The 19940-nt window shown below is 52.6% G+C and overlaps 5 protein-coding genes across 5 annotated transcripts; 3 read left to right on the top strand and 2 right to left on the bottom strand.

The window, feature by feature from the left end:
- Positions 1–2968: 2968 nt before the first annotated feature.
- On the bottom strand, positions 2969–3788 carry ASPACDRAFT_50355 (60S ribosomal protein eL27; the record flags this gene model as incomplete). The annotated part of the gene is made up of 4 exons (XM_020202340.1): positions 2969–2976; positions 3047–3383; positions 3651–3706; positions 3782–3788. The coding sequence occupies 4 exons, from the start codon at positions 3786–3788 to the stop codon at positions 2969–2971; spliced, it is 408 nt and encodes a 135-aa protein (XP_020059225.1).
- Positions 3789–5258: 1470 nt separating this feature from the next.
- ASPACDRAFT_75994 (uncharacterized protein) lies at positions 5259–11651 on the top strand. Its single transcript, XM_020204611.1, has 2 exons — positions 5259–5770; positions 5831–11651. Exons 1-2 carry the CDS (start codon positions 5448–5450, stop codon positions 11319–11321), a joined length of 5814 nt encoding a protein of 1937 aa, XP_020059224.1. The 5' UTR covers positions 5259–5447; the 3' UTR covers positions 11322–11651.
- A 490-nt stretch (positions 11652–12141) lies between these two features.
- ASPACDRAFT_50353 (TLC domain-containing protein) lies at positions 12142–13436 on the top strand (the record flags this gene model as incomplete). Its single annotated transcript, XM_020202339.1, has 2 exons — positions 12142–12621; positions 12696–13436. 2 exons carry the CDS (start codon positions 12142–12144, stop codon positions 13434–13436), a joined length of 1221 nt encoding a protein of 406 aa, XP_020059223.1.
- Positions 13437–14625: 1189 nt separating this feature from the next.
- On the bottom strand, positions 14626–18085 carry ASPACDRAFT_50352 (uncharacterized protein; the record flags this gene model as incomplete). The annotated part of the gene is made up of 5 exons (XM_020202338.1): positions 14626–15156; positions 15255–16198; positions 16284–16392; positions 16789–17750; positions 17818–18085. 5 exons carry the CDS (start codon positions 18083–18085, stop codon positions 14626–14628), a joined length of 2814 nt encoding a protein of 937 aa, XP_020059222.1.
- Positions 18086–18438: 353 nt separating this feature from the next.
- Positions 18439–19910, top strand: ASPACDRAFT_57860 (rRNA-processing protein SOF1; the record flags this gene model as incomplete). The annotated part of the gene is made up of 3 exons (XM_020203292.1): positions 18439–18441; positions 18507–19486; positions 19550–19910. 3 exons carry the CDS (start codon positions 18439–18441, stop codon positions 19908–19910), a joined length of 1344 nt encoding a protein of 447 aa, XP_020059221.1.
- Positions 19911–19940: the final 30 nt, after the last annotated feature.

The raw sequence follows: 19940 nt of genomic DNA, 5'->3' as shown, positions 1-19940 counted from the left end.
GAATCATTGAGGGTTAATATTATTGTTGGAATTATCATTTTAATTTTGGATTTTTCTCTTACTCTCGAGGACATCGGAGCAGTTGGCAGCATGTGATAGCGGAGCCGGTTTAAGAAGTAAACGACCCAACTTGGTTCCAAGTTTGTTCATTCATGGAGGGGCATCACAGTGACTGGCTAACTGGCAAGTGTCCACTTAGTCAAGTCGTACGGAAGGGGTGTTGCTCGTGCTAGCTACATTTTTCGTCATAGGGTACCTTTTTCATCATCAATCAATCAATCAATCACACCCTCCAAGGTCTGGAACTCGAAACGATGCTGGATGGCAAAGGAAGATTTGACCAGGGTTTAACCCCTCTTCTTGCCTTCATGCCTACCCCATACAGAGAAGGCAAACCGTAATGGAGGTGAAATCTCAGCACAGAAACAAAAAGAGAGAAAAAAAAAGAATAGAAAAAGAAAAGAGAAAAAGAAAGGAGAGGAAAGGGCAAAAGAGAGGGGAAAGAAAAGAGAAGTCGACGAGGTGGAGTCAACGCCATACCCAGCCCTCATGAAAGCCACCCGCATTTGTACTTGGAACTTGCAATGGGAGCCGCCGCCCGATAAGAACTGTTGCAGTTGCGTTGTCAATGTGGCAACCTTGTGGTTTCAGCAGGGTACTTCAACGAAGCACTTGAAGAACCATTGGGTGGTCCGTACAGTAAGATAGGGTTGGCGACCGAAAGTCTTGCGTTCTCGATGGTGGTGATGATGATGGTACTGAGTAGGATGATGGAATTCATCAATGGGGTGATGATTTGATAGCATGTGATTGTGGGTCTTCCATCTCGCGGCCTTTCTTGTCAACCACGGACTTACTTCCATCACCACCACCACCACCATCCATCCATCCCACATTAGTACATCCTACACACCATATTTCCTAGATTATGCTAAGCACCTCAATTTCATTTGCCTCATGAGATTCGAATCAGGACATCTGCACTTTTGTTTCCCATGTCTCTTGCACGTGCAGTCGACATCAGAATCTTCTTCCTGGGCAAAACTCCCTGGATCCGGCCCCTTCTGGCGCCTTTCCTTATCAGAAGAGGGCGGCTACTGTCACAAGCTGGGAAGCCGACCGCCAACTGGATACATCGCAAACCACATAGACCTGCTCCGTTAACGGTGGTGTATGCGGCACTTAACTTACTCGCCGACCGATATTGATCCATAGTCTTTCAATTTGCGGACAACCTTCTCCGCTGAATTACTCAGTTCGAGTTGTTTAAGGTAAGTCAGCATCTCTCGTCGCGCCTGGACCCGAGGCTTGGATGGCGTTACTCAAGGTTCCATCGACTCCCTGCATGGTTGAGTGAAGGTCCTGCCCTTAGGACTGAATTTCTCCTACAGTACAGTAGTTCGGTGCGCTTGGTGGTCTAGGCGCTATGGCGCGGAGCGTACTGGACTCAATGCCATGCATTAAATTCTCGCCCGTCTCGGAAACGTCCAAGTTAGTGCTTATTGGAGCTATGTCCCCCCATTTCTCTTGTGTTCCGGCGTTCTGGGCTACGATGGCGATACTGTAGAGTTTGACCATCCCATCACTGACTTCCTGGCAGGTCTAACCCGTCCAACCAGCCAGCCTGGTTAAATATTTAGCTCCGTGCTATTTCGGGCGTTTAGAAAAGTATACCTATTCTGCACCCCCTCTATGCAGCTTTCACGGAACGCCTACACTTTTTCCGCATGCCCGGGAGGCGGATGTTGTAGGATCCTGCGTCTCTCGCCTCTATAAACACCGTAGGTAGTCCGTAGAGGTAGAGGCCTAACTCTCGCCTATCCGAACTTGAGCATTGAGTTTCGTGGGGGCACAGCGGGGAACAACCGACAACTTCGAAACCGCGATTTACTCTTTACAGGAAAGTTTGTCGCTGACCCCTCGTACTTTGGTTATAAGGGTCTCGACAAGAGGCCCGAGAAAGCGGTAGCGATTGTACCTTAACATGGTCTGAAAGTCCACCCCAAAGCACCGCGCAGAGGGAACAAGATTCGGGGAGGGGTGAGTATTACGCCCCTCTACTATCTCCAGGGCCATATCTACTCCCTTGTGCGCGATATCGCGATATCAGCATTGCTTGCCAGCTGTACATGTACTGGGCAGGTCGTATGAGGTATACGCCGACTATTCGCTGATGGCCAAAACGATCAATGGCCCCCTGGTCTCAGAAGTGCGTCATGGTCGGGGGTTGGGGAGCCACGGGATGTACAGACAATTACTGTGGTCGATCGTGGGGATGAATCTGTGTTAAGAGCGCCGCTTTTACCCCAACATCGATCCCTACGAGCTGGGATTGGTTTCTGCATGGAGATTGTCGAATGCCTGGACTCTGGAGGTGAGGGCGGGGCACGGGACGGCAAATGATAAAGCCGAGTACAATCTAGGCCCAACGAGTCCCGGGCAATCTCAATCCGACATCAGTATTCGAGACTGTATGTTGGAAACTTGTAATGCTGTCATGATCAAGAAGCAAAAGGCAAGGATCGATTGGTATCAGAATGCAACGGTAGAATCGAGTTAAGAATGTGCACAAATCTGCCAGGCTTCGGGTCAATGTCGTCCGACACGGTGTGATTGGGGGATTGGTATGTTGGCAGCTAGATCAAGTCAATAGCTGAGGAACCGTGGACCGAAGGCGATGCCACAGGCCAGAGAACAACTCGTAACAAAAAAAAAGAAATTGAATTTGTTCATATTTTCCATTTCATTTCGAGACGGACGCCAGATCTGAGTGGCTTCCCTCATGTAAATAAGAAAATGGGCCAAGTCCTGGACCTGTACATCGACGCGTTCCCATTCTTCCTCCAGCTATGGTATATTGCACGTTATCCCTAGCTCATGAACTGGACGTCTTCGATGCTTTTCTTTTTCCCTTTGCCTCATCTAAGACCTTGCGCGCTCAAACGACAAAACGCCCCAATTATCCCGTTTAGAAACCTGTAGAACCGTCAGCAATGCTGCCAGTATAACGAGCCGCGAGCGTCAGTAGACGGAGGGTGAAACGTACGCAGAGGAGTGAAGAACCAACGGTTCTTGCCGCTGGTGTAGCGGTCCTCGAGGGCCTTCTTGACGTTCTTCTTGGCGTCCTCACGCTGGGAGACCTCCTTGAAGGTGTCGTTGGAGACGGCACCCTTGAGACCCTCGAGCTCGAGAGTGTAACGGGTGGGCATCAAGTGGTTGTAGTTGACGACCTTGATGAAGGGCTTGATGCGGCTGCGCTTCTCGACGGTCTTCTTACCCATGCGGCGGGTGACCTTGAGGGGGTAGCGCTCGATACCGGCGACGATGGCGTAAGGGAAGGGGTGCGCCTTGGAGCCAGTGTCGTTAGGCTGGACAATGACGACCTGTCAAATCGCAAAAAAAGACCCTCGTCAGCATATATCCAGTGTGATTCCAAGCCGACCAAATGATATTCCTCGTTCTTGATGTCGCAGTTGTCGCCCTCGTCCGATCGTTCGACCATTTGCCTCCACGCAATTCTTCCCACCGAAACTCCCGGCTCTTTTCACTTCTCCATTTTCGCAGACGAGACGTAGTTCCACATCGATTCCGTTGTCCTCCGTATACATGGGTATTCCAGCGCCAGAAAAACAAGTAGATTGTTGTCGTACCTTCTTACCGGCGTAACGGCCACGGGTGATGATGGCCACACGGCCCACTTTCATGACTATCGTAACATCCTGTCAGTTTTTCGATCGACGACGCGATAACAAAAATCGAGATGAGGCGGCATTTCACTAACACTTCATTGTGAAGGTCCCGGTGAGCGGCAGGTCGATGGGGTGGTTGTCGAGATGCTTCGGTCGAGTGAGTGAGGTTCTCCGCGTTCAACGGTCTATTTTTTTTGAGTGAAGAGGGCTCAGGGCTTTGTGTGCCCGCACTCCATTGGTCACCTTACCGACTGATGGCTACTAGGCTGTTCTGGGTAAGCGCTCCCAAAGTAGCTTAGCGCCCGAGACGCTGGGCAGTTGGTTGCCTGAATATGCCTCAGGCGGCGACTTTCGATCTTTCGATGCGATTGCGTCAGGCCGTCAGGCCGTTCGAGCAAACTCAACAAACCCAACAAACTCACGCTCACCGCCTCCATCCCCAGCCACCTCTAGAAGGCTTGGCTGATTGTTTACGGGACAACCAGCCAGGGCATCGGTTGCTATGAGGCTATCCTTGATGTGTACGCCGCACATTGGACCGAACGGCGGTTGATGCCCCATGAGCTACCAACTACTCCCAGCCTTCAACTCCACTTCCATGGTCGAACTGCCCGCTATATTAACTGATCACCTCGGGAGTTTATTCCTTTTCCCCCCGAGTTTTGCCAATTTTGCTAGTTTCGCCAGTTTCGCCAGTTTCGCATCTTGTCCGCGTTTGTCGCATTGCAGTTGTTGACGTTGTTGCTGTTGCTGTTGCTGTTTGCTGTTGTTCCTTGCCGCCGTTGTTTCCCCAGTCCTCCCCCGCCCTCGTGCCCTTTCAATTGTAGCCAGCGCATTTGCTTTCAGTCTCCATTTTCCTGTCGTTCCTGCTTTCGTGATACCTGCTCTTACTGCGCGCTTCTTACCCAAGACACAATTGCCCATTTGCTTTTCTTGCGCGATTTGACGACCTGCTATGCCTTCACGACCTTGACTTGCGGCGCATTTTTCATGATCATAGCTCCTTCTCACACATTGCGGATATCCATCCATCGATCCACTTTCCGCTCAGACATCGACAGACACACACGCCACTTGCTCCACCCCTCCCTGGAACAAGTGAAATTGAAAGCTCATCATGCCTTCACACAGTCGTGAGAATTCTCATGACCGAGAACTGGTGCTGAGACATCAGTCCGTGCCCATGTACGTGCCAACCCCGTGCCCTGAAGTGGGGGTCTCCGAAGATCCTCAAGTTTCATCTCATAAAGCGATGGATGACTGACCTTGGATTCGTGGAAACGAAGGTGGGACAGTTCGGATCCCGAACGGGCACCCCCTCCGCTACCCATGAACCCCAGTTCTACCAGCCCTGTGACCAGATCGAATGTCTCCCCAGGCATTCAAGCCGCAGCGGCCAACTTCGCAGAAAAGATACGCGAAAATGCTCCTAGTCCATACACGACTAATCCCATGCCACCTAAATCACCAGAGAAGTCCCTCATCAAAGGCCAATTTCATAAGCGTATGCAATCATTTCAAAATAACACAGATGCTCGGTCCGAGTTCCTCAATTACCTGGAGAACAGGTCGCCGGAGCGGCCCCAACGGGCCTCAACCTTCGAGCCAGGATCCAAGTCGCTGGAAAAGTCGGCCTTGAATAAGACGCCCAGTTCGCCAGATTTCAGAGAGCCTGACCGAGACATGCCTAGCCTTCTCATTTCCAACCGGTATCTCTCCAGACCGATCCTTGGAGAGAGTACTCCACCTTCGGCAACCATGCTAGCACTGCAGAACATGCAATTACCCTTGGAGAGTGATGCACCACAGAAGCTCATCGAGTCGGACCCATTTGTGGGGCCCAAGCGCCCTGATCCCTATTCCTTCGAGTCCTTGTCTACCCAAATCCACAGTCTCACGGATATTGCCAGCAATCTTCAGCGCGAGATGGCTCAGTTGAGCCGACGGAGTAAAGACAATGCCACCGACCTTGTGAGTCTCAAGGCCGCCACCAACGCCCGAGATGAAGACATACGAAAAAGCCTCCGTGATCTGTCATCTAGCTTGGCCTCGAAGTTCCTTGATTCTGAGGCTGCCACAAGGTGGGATTTCAGTTCTCTACCGGGTTCTGAGAATGGTATTAACAACAGGGAACCGGACAGTTCTCCGAACTCGAAAAAGAGCTACGCGGGACCGCGAATGTCTAGTCCTAATCCTTTCGCCGCAGCGATGGAACGCGAATTGTGCGGATCACCCACACCAATTTCCGATGGCTCTGCAAGTATCGCACTGCTGGAGAAAGTCCTGCGAGAGATGGCGACGAAAGAGAATCAGGACAAGCTTTTGGAAGTCGCGGAAGAGATCAAAGCTAGGCCCATATCGGAGGCGTCCGGTAACCCGAATGATGGCGCTGTAACGACTATGCTAGAGGAGATTCTAAGTCTTGTTAAGGATGAAGCTCAAAGCAAGGCTTTGGTTCGCTCACACGCCCGCGAGCTCGACGATGACGAACAGGCAAACATCCAAAACAGCCTGGCTCGTTCAAAATCTATGGGCGCAGAAGACATGACAGCCAACCCAGAGCGCGCTCTTATCCCCATGGATGATCACCGCACGGAGGAGATGCTTGCTATAATGAAGATCGTAAAGAACAGCGTCATTGAAGGGGGCGGCATGACCAACCAAGTGAAAGCCCTGGTACGAGAATTGCGTGGAGAGGTTCTAGGAATGGGCAGAAACTTGGCCCGCCAAATTGAAGAAGCCGAATCCTCTCGAGCTATCGAAGACAAGCCTAGCGGTCTTCAGAAGGAAGAGGTTGCTGCGATCATTGAAAATAGCCTCCACGACCTCAGAGGACAGCTAGCATCGATCATCGAAGACAGCAAGTTCCATGCCTCATCGCTCTCTGACTTCCGAGCTAATGTGAACGATGAACAAATTTACTCCATCATCAAGCAAGCCCTGGACGAGCTAGACTTCTCGCAATTACGGCCCGAGCCTCAAGGGCCCGTACTGGAACGGGATGACATCCTCGAGACAGTGAGAGAAGCGTGGGAATCGTACAAGCCTGAAATCGAACTGCAGAACTTTGGCTTGGAGCGAGACGAGATCCTTGAGTGCCTCTCAGAAGGTCTGAAGGATTATAAGCCGCAGCACGAGGAGGCTGTTACCTACGATCAGGTGCTCACAGCTGTTCAAGCTGGTATGCAGAGCTTTGAGCAACCGCCAAGCATCACGAAAGAGGAAATCGTACAAACGATTCACGATTGCCTCGCAAACTTTGAGCCTCCGGCTCCTCCAGCCCTCGGACCTGAGCACCTTGATGGGATTCGCGAAGAGATACTGCAGGCAGTTACCGAATCTGTTACGTCCCAGAGTGCCTTGAGTAGAGAATCTCTTGACTCAGGGCTTGGCCGCGATGAGATCTTAAGTGCCTTGTCAGAGGGCCTCGAGGCGCACTTCGCTTCAACCAAGGCTACAGAACACCCCCACATCACCAAAGAAGATGTGGCTGATGTATTCAACGAAGCATTTGCTGCCCATCAATCGGCCCTCACCACCAACGTCCAGCCGAGTGTCTCCCGCGACGAGATTCTCAATGCCATTGCAGAAGGAATGGAAAGCCAGAATGCTGTCACGCGTGAAATTGAGCTCAACCGAGACGACCTAATGGAAGCTATCTCCGCTGGCTTACAAGAAGCAAACGCTGCAAACCAGAATTCTGGCGACCAGATGCTCGAACAACTTCAAGAGCACCTCGATGGCATGAAAGAAGAACTGAGCCACCACCTTTCAACGAACGAGAGAGACAGCGAGCAACTGCTCAATGCTATCAAGGATGGTATTGCTGTTGTGCGACAGGAGTTGGAGGGGTACGCTGCCACTGCAGCGGAGTCTTCTGCGAAGCACGAGATCATGGACACAGTCAAAGAAGGTTTCCGACTGTTGCAGGCTGATATGGAGAAGACCATAACAGAAACTGCTCTCTCTAACAGTTCTCGCGGCAATCCTGATACTCCCGAGCTTCTTGACGCCATGGAGAAGGAGTTCGAACACCTCCGACAGACTATGAGCAATCTTCTTATTCGAAGCAACGTGTCCACCGAGAAAGATGAGATCCTAGATGCGATTCGTGACATTTCTGACCAGCAAAAATCGTCGAGCAACGAGGAAATCACCAAAATAATCAAGGAGCAGATTGAAGAGCTTCGTGACACCATGAATATGAGCCTTGTTCGCGCGGAACCGACGGAGCCAGCAGAGCCCACTGAAAAGCATAGCGACAAAGAAGATATTATCGCTGCGCTGCGTGAGAGTCTCGACAACTTCCGCGGGGAGAATAATCAGCCCAAGGATGCGGGTGAAAATCTGCTTGCGGCCACTAGCGAAATCATTGATACAGTCAACAACGGTTTTGGTACAATAAAAGAGGATCTTGCAAAGCTCTTGGAGACACCAGTGGAATTTGATCATTCCGAGCTTCTCGACACGCTGAAGGAAGGCCTTAGCAGTCTCAAAGCGGACGTTGAAATGCTGCGTCAGTCTCATACGGAGAGTCATATATCGAATGACGAGCCAGAAACAACTCGCGGAGGGGAATTGATGCTAGCCAACGTTCCAAGCGAGCCCATCAATCCCGGTACGAGTAACGACTTTGAGGCACTGAAAACCTTGATTTCACAGCTTCAGACCAAGGTTGAGGCTATTGAAGGTGCTCCTAGAAGCAGCGAGCTTCCGGAAGACATCGTCAAGAAGGAGCATCTTGATGAAGTCCTTCTTGGCCTGCACGAGCTTCAGAGCGCTGTAACAGGAATTGTTGCCCGCGACCAACCTGCGGACGAGACAACGGCGAAAAAGGAGGACACGGACGCTATAGAGACATTGCTCCGCAACACCAAGTCTCAGCTAGACGAGATGAAGTTTCCGGCTGCAGATGAGATTGCCAAGGCAGAGCAACTGCAAAGCTTGGAAGCAATTGTTGCAGAGACGAAAGAAGCCATTTCCGAGCTTTCCACCCGCATAGAATCGGAAGGCCCGACAAAAGCCGAGATTGGGACGCTTGAGACGCTCATGAAGGACATGTGGATTGCCCTGGATGAGTTGAAGGGCAGAGCAGCGCCCGAAGAAGAAAACGCCGAGAAATTGGTCAAGGCAGACTTGCAGACTGTTGAGGCGATGATCTTCGAGGTCAAGACCCAGGTTGAGGAACTCAAGTTGCCAGACGTCGAGACATTGCCGACGAAGACGGAAATCCAAGATCTGACCGCGCTTGTCACAGAATTCCGCGAAAAGGTCGATGCTGATAATGAGATGACTGGCCAGGCTTTTGATGCACGGAAAGTGGAACATGCAGGTCTCGCAGAGAAAATCGAAGAGGCCAGGGCCGTCGTCGAGGGCCTCGGTGACGAGCTTAAGAGTAAGCTTGATGGCAGTGACCAAGGGCTCGCTGAGCTCAGGCAATTACTTGAAGGTCTTGCAGTGTCTGCAGAAAGCTTCACCACCGTCGAGAACGTGAACGAACTCACCGAGCTCATCAACCGGGAATTCGAGCGGGCGCGGGGTGAACAGGATGCAACCAAGCTGGAGAAAGAGGAGCGAGACGCTGCTGCCATGGTCAAGCAGGATGAGACCCGAGCAGCCATCATTGTCGAGCTGGGCTCGAAGATCGACGAGAAGCTCGGAGAGGTCATGGCGAAGTATGATGAGGTCCACGCCGCCATGGACACTGCTCTGGACTCTAAGTTTTCTGAAGCTGCAGATCGTGACAATGCACACCTTGAGGCAGTCACGAGCACCAAGGCTCTGGCAGAAGATATCAAGCTTGTGATCGGGTCCATGGGCAACAGCGTCACTGAAGCTTGCGAGCGCATGACTGTCGACGCCCAAACGTTCTTCGAGAAGGTCGACGAGTCTTACAACAAGATGGAGGAGATGCACAATCAAGTGAAGACGCAGCAGGAGCAAGCTCGATCAGACCTCGAGAAAGCTGCTGCTGCCACCGATCGCGTGGAAAGCCAACTGCATGAATTCCACCCACAAGTGCTTGAATCCATTCAGCAAATCCTCGCTATCGTCGGGCAGCACTACGACCATTCGCAGAAATCTGCGCAGGAGATCCGGATGGACCTTTCTACGATCCCTTCCACAATCACCCCGCTGCTCCCAGCCCTACCGCCACCGGAGCCCGAGAAGTACGACGACACCCCTGTTCAAGAGAAGCTCAACAATCTCCTTGAACATGCCAAGAATAATCAGGTTCAAGAGACACTGAGCACCCTTATGGAACGGGTTACCAATGACCAAGTCCACGAGAAACTGGATCAGCTTCTAAGTCAAACTACAAGTACCAATGGTCAGGTCTACGAAAAGCTCGAAGAGCTCCTTGGCCACGCTACCAACTCCAATGCGCCGGTCCATGATAAGCTGGACACTCTGATCGACCATGCCACCAACACCGACCAATCCGTTAATCAGATGATGAAGCTTGACGAGATGCACAAGGATATTATGGAGACCTCTCAAAGAATGAACGAGATGTTCGCAGCCCAATCCGCCATGATCGCGGAAGACAATGAGCGACGGCGAAAGGAGGCTGAAGAGGCAGCGATCGCTCTTGAAAGACGAAATGCACAGCGGGAGCAAGTGGAAGCCGAGATCGAAACCCTCCGTGAGGAGAAGGACTCTCTCCTAAACATCATCCACAGCCTCAAGTCCGAGAAGGACAACCTTATCAAACAGACCACGAAACTGAACAAGGAAGTCGCTGGCTTGGAGATGGCTCTCGAGCTTCGTCATGAGGAGATGCAGCTCATGGAGGACCGCGCGGATAGCCTGGAGAAGCGGATCCTGGAAGGTGTCCTGGACCATGCTCGGAGTGTTCTTCTTAGCCGGCCCAACAGTCTGAATATGAAGAAGGCGCGTGGATCACGAGCTCGAGGTCCCAGTGCTGCAAGTACCGCCAGTACTGCGAAGGATGTCCGCAGCTTTCTCGGCAGCAGCGTTGGAATGGCGCTAAAGAAGCGAGGCCCCGCTGGATCGCGGGCCGGATCTGGGGCGCCTCCCACCAACAGCAAGGAAAGACGCATTCTCAGTCTCAGCAACGTGACTGGGAATCGAGGCGCTGGAGATCGACATGTGAGCGCAAGCAGCGGGTTCACGGGTCTCAAACGTAGCCATTCCGTCAAATCCAATTTCTCCCAGCGGAAAGCCTCATGGGGCGGCAAGAGCTCCGTCGCTAACAAGGAGAATGAAGTGTTTCCAGAAGAGGATGAGAATCTGAGCGAGGACGGGAGCGATGCAGGGACCGAGCGAAGAACCAGCTACACAGGGACCTATGCAGACAGCATGGTCTATGGACCCGGTAGTGTGGTCTCCGGCGCCGATCGACGGGTAAGCGCCACTAGCTCAGTTGGCCCACGGTCCGTAGCGGACGATCACGACGAGGGGAAAAGTGAGGCATCGGAGGTTGACGATGATGCTCAAACGACGAGGGCAGATGACCCTGAGGAGTCCGAGGTGGGTGAAGAGGACTTTGAGGATGATGAAGAATTTGATCACCCGCTCAAGTTGGACGAGCAGTCTTCGAAATTGGTGGTTTATGGGCAGCACAGTGACAGTGGTATTGGACCCGAGGTCACAAGTGTTGCGGCATGAAGTCCCGTGGAATGACCTTTTGTCACTCGTTTTCTTTTGTACCCTGTTTGACCCCGAGGATTCACGTCGCGTGATGTTGATGTTGATTCTTCATGAGCATATACTACGACGATACTATAACTTACTGCACACCCACTCCAGCGTTGGATTAAGCCGAATGCTCCTGTTTGAAGAGATCGTTTTTAGAGGAGGATGAAGGATGATGGTGATGATGATGTTGGAAACGGTTTCTTTTGTACTTTGTACTTTGTACTTTGATTTCTTTTGTGATGAAGTATCATAAGCGATAGTCCCTCAACTGTTCCTAGTTTAAATGAACGGAAATGAAGCACATCATTAAGTAAATCAATGAAAGAAAGAAAGAAACGGATCACATGCTCTTAAAACCCCCCCTCCCCCCATAGCTGCTGAGTCAGCCTTCTTCTCCTTCCCCAACAGAACCAGAATCAGGCCAAAAAACAACAATGGGGGGCGGGCGGTATTTATTGCATGCATTGACCGGAATTTGCTGCAATAACCATGTACTGTCCAGTCCAGTCCAGTCCAGTCCTGAGCATGACCCCTGATGCTCAAACTCTCCATTGGAGACTTAAATATGGTTCAGGGCCTTCTTCCTTGCTTCTAGTTGAGTCTAGTCTAGACCGACTAGTCCATTGACTACTACTAATTTAGTCTCCGTCTCCACCTCCGTCTTCCTTCCTTCTTCCCCCCCTCTCCATCTCTCCGAACTACTCTCTCGCTTTCCTCTTCCTGTTCTCCTCAATCACACTATTGACATAGCCCCTCCCTTGTCAAGTCTGGGGCGTGGTCAACAGCCGGAATGTTGGACCCATTTCCCCCGCCGCCAGAATGGCTGCGTGAAGTTGTTGAGCCCTGGGCTCTCTACCTGAACGTGCCCGCTGTGACCGAACATGCCCACGAGATCATCTTGTCCTTCACCGGCTACCTCTTCATCCACTACATCCTCTCCCCCTGTCTCTCTCCGTTGCTCTTCCCACGCCATTACCCCAAGCTGAGCCCGCGCACTAAGCTCAACTGGGATGTCCATGTCGTGTCTCTGGTGCAGAGCACCTTCATCAACGCCATGGCCCTGTGGGCTATGTGGGTGGACGAAGAGCGATCCTCCATGAACACCGCCGAACGGGTCTACGGCTACACAGGAGTCTGTGGATTGGTCTCCGCCTGCGCTGCTGGCTACTTTGTCTATGACTTGATCGTCAGTACCGTCTACATCAAGATGTTTGGTGTCGGAATGCTGTTTCACGCCATTAGTGCCCTGTGGGTGTTCAGCTTCGGTTTCGTACGTACATTTCTCGTCTATTTTCTGAACGCTGTAGCTCACTCCGAACTAATTGTTTCATTTTCTGACTGCAGAGACCTTTCGTGAACTACTACTCCTCCGTCTTCATCCTCTACGAGCTCTCCAGCCCTTTCCTCAACATCCACTGGTTCCTTGACAAGGTTAACATGACCGGCAGCAAGCTTCAGTGGTACAACGGCATGATGCTCCTCTTCACCTTCTTCAGCTGTCGTCTTGTCTGGGGTACCTGGCGATCCGTGGACGTCTACAGAGATATGTGGTACGCCCTGAAACAGACCTGGGATGCTACTGACGTGGCCACCGCGCTCAACCAATCTGTCGATATCACCGCCCAGGTGTTCCGGACCCACGACGCCTCTCTCAGCGGTAGCCTGGATGGAGCCCGTGCCCAGGCCCAGCTTGAGCTCTCCAAGTATGCCAATCACACCGCCACCGGTACACCAACCTGGCTGGTGCTGACCTACGTGATCTCGAACGTGGTCCTCAACTCCCTCAATTACTTCTGGTTCTCCAAGATGGTCGAGACCGTCCTGAAACGGTTCCGCGGACCCGCCGCTGGCGAAAAGGAGAAGGGTTCCAAGGGAGCCGTGACGGACTCCACGAAGGCAGAGAAACTTGAGCAACTGAAGGAGGACATTGCTCAGCAGGTTGTCTTGGAGGCTGCTTCGAAGCTGGAGCAGGAAGAAGGCAGCCCTTTCTTGGAGGATGTATCCGAGGAGAAGCTTGCTTCCGCCGTGGATACGGGTCTCGCAGAGGAATTGAGAAAGAGGAGGGCTCATGTGGCCGCCGCATAGAGAATATCCCGCTCCCCCCCTCCCCATTAGGGGCCTCCATTCACGTCTGATTCTCGACATCATCTTCAACTTGTCTCTATATTACAACAAACGAGACGATACGAAGAGAACCCCTTGTCCCAACTCACCTCGGCCTAAACCCACTCTTATACAGGGAAATCGTTTACATTTTTTAGCTTTATCCTTCCCGGGCTCTTACAGTTCCACATCATCGCATTTATGACTCTGTTCGTGGTCGCATTGCTTACTTATTAATCCCATGCTCTTAATATCTTTCCAACTCGACTGATTCAGCGAAGTGTCCTGTTCCCTGTATCAAATTTCTTTGTCCCATGCTGTGATCCGAGTTCATGCAAGACGGGATGGTACGGTGTTATGAGGTCTGTCTTTCTGTTGCTCTTTTTCTCCATGGGTTCAGATGATTCATGCCGTGTTACGTGACTCAAACGCAGAGATTATATCTTTATCAATGTCTTCGCATCCCAATTGGTGCAAGTCTTTCCAACCCCGAGATAGAGCAAGGAAGAGAGCACTAGAGCACCGTAATCCACGTGTTACCGCACCCTTTATAAAGATTTTTTGCCCAGACTGTGCCTGTTTGCCTGAAGTAGGTGTTACACATACCGGAAAACAACCCGGGAGAAACAAACCATGGAAGACATTTTCAGTTGACATTAGATAAATGGCCAAAGGAGAAGTTGAAGAGAAAAAAAGTCACCGACTTTAAGCATCCCGGATGAGAAAAGTCCAAACACCACGTAAGCGCCCCTCCCCCGCTCCCTTCCCCTTGAAATCAAACAGTTAGATAGATCAGAGAAGCTTTGATTCTTTGCCCGGATGTGAGTCCGCAAGTAGAAACGTGAAGATGGACGATGTCATAGACAGGAACCTTATTGGGTGATTGGTTAGCTTATCTTGTGAGGGCACAGGATCCTGTGAGGAAGAGCAAAAAGAGAGAATTCAAGATATCAGGAATGTTACGTGAGTAAAGAATCGTGTTTTGACAGCATGCACAACTTTCTTGTGTGTCTGAGTGAGCTGGGTAAACGAGGTATTCATCATCGGAGAAGGTGTGTGTGACACCTTTTAAGTAGAAAAGAGAAGAAGTAAATCATACATACCAATCTTTCTCATTGAAAAGGAAATTTACACACAAAATCCCCAATAGAGGGTATGATAAGAAGGCTTTTCAGAGAGCCCTCCCCATGGCCGCCTCGGGTCTGGCAAGCATATAGCGCACCGCTTCCCTCGCGACGGGGGTGTCCCACGCCCCATCGGTGCCGCCTCTCCGGAACTCCGGCCCGCTGGCGTCCTCGCCGCCGCCTCTCGTGGCCTCGCCGAGGATGGTCTCGAGATCCCTCCGCTGGCTGTTGACCCAGCGGCGGAGGAAGGTGGCGGGATCCTTGCTCAGGGCCGTGAAGAAGGAGTGGCGGGCACGCGAGTGCGTCAGAGCCTGCACGATGAGCGCGACCTGGTCGTCCAGCGTGGAGATGTGGCGCATGGCGGCGGTGTACTGCGGGTTCTGGGTAAGGGCGAGCATCTTGGACCGCAGGGGGTCCTCCAGGGCGACTTGGATGTCGTAGACGGTGGGGGTGGGGTCGTTGTGGTAGTCGGCGTCGACGCGGATGGTGTAGGGGAGTTTGATGGGGTCGATCGGGCTGGTATGCGGGCCGATGCTTTCGGGAATCTGGGGGAAGAACATTTGGTCCCGACCGAAGATCTGGATGGGAAAGTATGGTTTAGTATTGGGAGCTGATGGCATGGGGAAGAAGTAGGGTGGTGTGGGGCCTGAACATGAAAGGAGAAGAGGGAACATACCGATCGTAGGCGGTGGTCACAGCGTACCAGCCGCTTCTCTTCATCCTCCTGCAGGCCCATGGCGCGGATGTAATCCCATATGCCAAGAACAATGCCACTGCGAGTTTCCTCCTCCACATCCAGCACCTCCGCCAGCTCCTTGCTCAGCTTATATCGCTCTGGTGTCTCGTCACGCACTAGGCTGACCGTCACGTTGAGGTTCTCCTGCGATGCGCGGGAGAACTGAATGGAATCGAAGTCTGCGGTGGGAGGAAGCGTAACGGCGTTTGGGGGTAATTGCGGCTTATTCCAGGTGATAGGCTTGACATCCTCCGGGTTCGTGGTGGCCGGTCTGTCGAAATCGATCGTGATGGATTTGAAGAAATGCGAGAAGCGCTGCTGAGACCGCTTCTTTGACGCTGCGGGCTTTGTCTTGGTCTTCGGAGCCCCGGGGCCATCCTGCTCCATCGCGTCGCCGTTCGCATCGGCGGATTCGTCTACACCAGCCTGCTCCTCGTCGCTGTCCTCCGAAGCCGTCGGGTCGCTGTCGTCATCCAGCAAACGTCCCTCGATGCGTACCTTATATCGCCCGGACCCAGGATTGCTGGCACCGTTCTGGCCCGAGGCATTCTGCCACGGTTGGTTCTCGACCGTGTTGGATATCCAAATGCGCATGGTGCGGTATTTCTTCACGGTCTTGCTGATGGAATCTTGAATATCGAGTCTCTTGCGCACGATGGCCGCGTCCAGCCGTTTCTCGAGGTCGCGAAGGCTTTTGTATTGCTGAACACCTTCGCCAATAACCACTTCTTCGATTCCCTCCGGAATGTTCCTGTCTGTGGGTTTGCGACTGCGACGAAGCGCGGCCTCGTTGGCAGCGTTGGCCGCCATCATATTACGATGTTGCTGAGGAAGGAGTTGAGGGGGAACGCCGTGTTGAGCCATGGGGGCAGCAGGCATTGGTACTATACAGAGTTAGAATGCATGTCTTAATGAAAGCATTGGGGCATATTGGGGCTAGAAGGCTAGAGAAGACATGGCAGGACAAACCTTGTGCTTGAGGGCCGCGACGAGGCGTGGCAGGAGACCGTTGGGCGGCCTGTGGTGGGAACCCACGCCCATAATTGGGAGGGATAGGAGCGCTCATGGCTGGTGGCATCTGCGCTAACACGTCTGCAAGGGTAAAGCTGGAGTGGAGTCTAAGGAGGGGAGGGAAATGGTTGACGCGAAAGCCCTGCGGCGATGGAAGGTGAAGGCGCGCGGGCGAGATGAAGTGGATGTTCTGGGCGGATAGACAGAGGAAGTTGGAGATTTGGAGAGTCAGTCGCGATTCTTTCGCCGCGGTCACGCTTTACCCGTTTCGGATGCTTTCCAGCAACACCAACCACCACCACCACTTCAACAACTCAACTACAAACAAACAACACATCGAATAATGACTGCCTTGTCATCAGGTATTTGTAGTACTATATCATTGCTCGAACATAAATCAATAAGCCTCTACCTGAGTCTACTCCAGCAGCGATGCTTGATTAGTGTACAGCTCTTCCACCACATTGCTCAGCTTGGCAATGGTTTCTAGAGCAGCGTCATATGCCTGATCACGCTCCGTCTCGTCAAAGACAATCAGGCATCCGGCTCCTTGATCTAACACTCCAATGATAACCTTGTCCAAGATCATCTGTGAAAGCTTCCTCTCCACCTGCTGCGTGTCCAGTCCCACCATCTTGGCAATGTGGTCAAGCTCAACTCGGCTGAAGGGTTCGATAACCTTGATGAGATTCTGCTCCAACATGGCATCGTACAATCTGCGAAGGTGGTTGCGGATGAACGCATCACTACCCAACTCAAATCTGTAGTCCGACAAAGCCTTCTCGTACTGCTCGAGGGACCGGTCCGCGTGAGCACGTGCCACGGCCTTCATGGCCTCCAATCGCGGGCTAGCATACTTCTGAGCCTGCTTAGATCCCAGCAGGTTCGTGACATCATCCACCAGGTTCAACATAATTTTGCACAGCAACATGTACTGGAGAGCAGCTGTTGCCTTCTCGCCCTCGTCGAGAGAGCTGTAACCCTCCAGCGCCTCGATGAAGTACGAAAACGATGTGTTGAAGTCCTTGTCTTCTGCATGGAGCATACCGCTCTGCATGTCCAGGCCGGCTTGCAGGTTGGGAGGAGTGTAGACCGAGGCGGCAGATGTACGGGCAGCCGTCAGGGCAGCACGTGCCTTGGCCTGGTTGCCCAATGCATGATAGACGCGCGACTCCAGCAGCTGTACTTCGACCAGCATGAGCTTGTCGTCCAAACGCTTCAGCTCGCGGAGAAGAGAGTTAATGAGGGTGAGAGCATCGTAGTAGGTTTGTTTCTGCATATAAATGGCCACCAGCCGGGTTTCAAGGTTCTGGCGAAGGAATGATCTCCGCTCTGCGACGGCCCAGTCGATACAGGACTTGATGACGGCAACTTGAATATCGAGGGTGTTCGGGATCTCACTGAACAGGTCCAGCAGCTGGCGGACTTTTGAGATGAACAACAACCGTCAGCCCTTTGTGCACACATATTTAACCCGAAGATATTAGCTTACCCAGCTTGGCTGTCTTTGCCTTGGCGAATGAAGAGAAGGAATCACGGCTTGTCTTGATCAGTTCGGCAATCTCCTGCGGCTTCTTCTGGTCCCGGTAGACCTCTCCCAGCGAGACCAGGGCATTTTCATAATCCCGCGACGAGGCCTCGGTCGAGCCGGGACCTTTAGAGAGAATCTCCTTGAGGGTGCTTTCAGCTTTGGCAGGGTCGTTCTTTGCAAGAGTCCGGGCTTCCTCTATCCGCCCAGCAGTTGTCGGAGAGGGCGCCATGGCTGAAGACGGTGCTGTGATGGGTAGGAAAAGGCGAAGGTCGGAACAAGTAGTGACAAGGTAGAGCCAATGAGTAAGTATCTATCAGCGCAGTGTGTAAGGAAGGCTAAAAAGCCGATGGGAGATGAGATGGGGAGGGTATAGTGGACGATGGAGGACAGGAAGCTTACAGGTTTGGCTATCGTCACTCGCAGGCCGAGCTGCAGCTGCCGCTCTCACCGCCCGCGGCTTGGCGAGCCAACCACAATCGGCTTTAACCCGCCCGCCGATGGAAAAAAGATTCCCAGAAATTTTATGTCCGACTTGGATTTCTCTTTTTCACGTTTCGGTCCCAAGGAATTTGTGAGAGCGCCATGGTGAGTATTCCTGGTTTGGATTGCTGAATCTTTCAATCGGACAGTCACTAACATATGTCCTACAGAAAATCAAAGCTCTTTCTCGTCCCACTTCCTCTCAGCAGGCTCCGGGAAGTGCTGTCGTTCGACAGCCTCGAAACCTCGACCCGGCACAGCATCCTTTTGAGCGCGCCCGGGAATACACTCGCGCTCTGAATGCTACCAAGCTAGAGCGTCTGTTCGCTGCGCCCTTCTTGGGCCAACTGGGCGACGGTCATGTGGACGGTGTGTACACATTGGCCAAGGATCCAGGCTCTCTGGAACGGTTCGCCAGTGGTAGCGGTGATGGTGTGATCAAGGTCTGGGATTTGACTACGCAGGGAGAAGTGTGGGAGACTCAGGCGCATGACAATATTGTCAAGGGTGTATGCTGGACCCCCGACCGGAAGCTTCTTTCTTGCGCCAGCGACAAGACCGTCAAACTCTTCGACCCATATAACTCTTCCTCCGAGGCCCCGCCACTAGCCACCTATCTTGGGCAGGGTGCCTTCACTTCCGTCACGCATCACCGTGATCTCCCCCACTTCGCTGCCGCGTCGTCCCAAATCTCGATCTACGATCTCTCTCGCCCCTCCTCCACGCCGTCTCAGACCCTTCACTGGCCTACGAATGTTGACACGATCACCTCGATTGCCTTCAACCAGACAGAAACCTCCATTATCGGCTCTACCGGTATCGATCGCTCTATCATCATGTACGACCTTCGCACCTCGTCGCCCCTCACGAAGATGACTCTCCGCCTGGCGTCGAACGCGATTTCTTGGAACCCGATGGAAGCGTTCAACTTTGCCGTGGCGAATGAGGATCACAACGTCTACTTGTTCGACATGAGGAAGATGGACCGCGCGTTGAACGTTCTCAAGGATCACGTTGCTGCTGTGATGGATGTGGATTTCAGCCCGACTGGTCAGGAGCTGGTCACGGCCTCCTACGACAAGACGGTGCGCTTGTGGAACCGGGCTACGGGCCACTCTCGCGACATCTACCACACACAGCGCATGCAACGGTACGTTAACACACACACCATGTCTTGGTACTTTTGACTCTTTTCACTAACATCTTCGTGCAGTGTCTTCTCTGCCAAGTTCACCCCCGACAACAAGTACATCCTGTCGGGCTCCGACGACGGAAACGTCCGCCTATGGCGCGCCAATGCTTCCGATCGCAGCGGCATCAAGAGTGCCCGTCAGCGAACCAAGCTCGAGTACGACCAAGCTTTGATCCAGAGATACCAGCACATGCCCGAGATCAAGAGAATCAGGCGCCAGCGCCACGTCCCCAAGCCGATCAAGAAGGCCCGCGAGATCAAGAGAGAGGAACTGAACGCGATCAAGAGACGCGAGGAGAACGTCCGGAAGCACACCAAGAAGGAGAACCTGAAGAAGAGACAGAGCGAGCGCGAGAAGATGATCCTAGCCCGGGAGCAGTAGATCGGGCTCCATCATATATCTTGCGCTTTC

The sequence above is a fragment of the Aspergillus aculeatus genome (assembly GCF_001890905.1).
Source record: "Aspergillus aculeatus ATCC 16872 unplaced genomic scaffold ASPACscaffold_3, whole genome shotgun sequence".
NCBI classification, from domain to species: domain Eukaryota; kingdom Fungi; phylum Ascomycota; class Eurotiomycetes; order Eurotiales; family Aspergillaceae; genus Aspergillus; species Aspergillus aculeatus.
Note: the sequence above shows the minus strand (reverse complement) of the source record. Positions and strands in the feature narration are given on the sequence as shown.

Bases quoted from the DNA above. Each gene is read 5' to 3' on its own strand.
- ASPACDRAFT_75994 (XM_020204611.1), top strand. From the start codon at position 5,448: ATGCTAGCACTGCAGAACATGCAATTACCCTTGGAGAGTGATGCACCA. The intron at 5,771-5,830 runs GTGGGATTTCAG...GGAACCGGACAG, and splicing joins GATTCTGAGGCTGCCACAAG to TTCTCCGAACTCGAAAAAGA.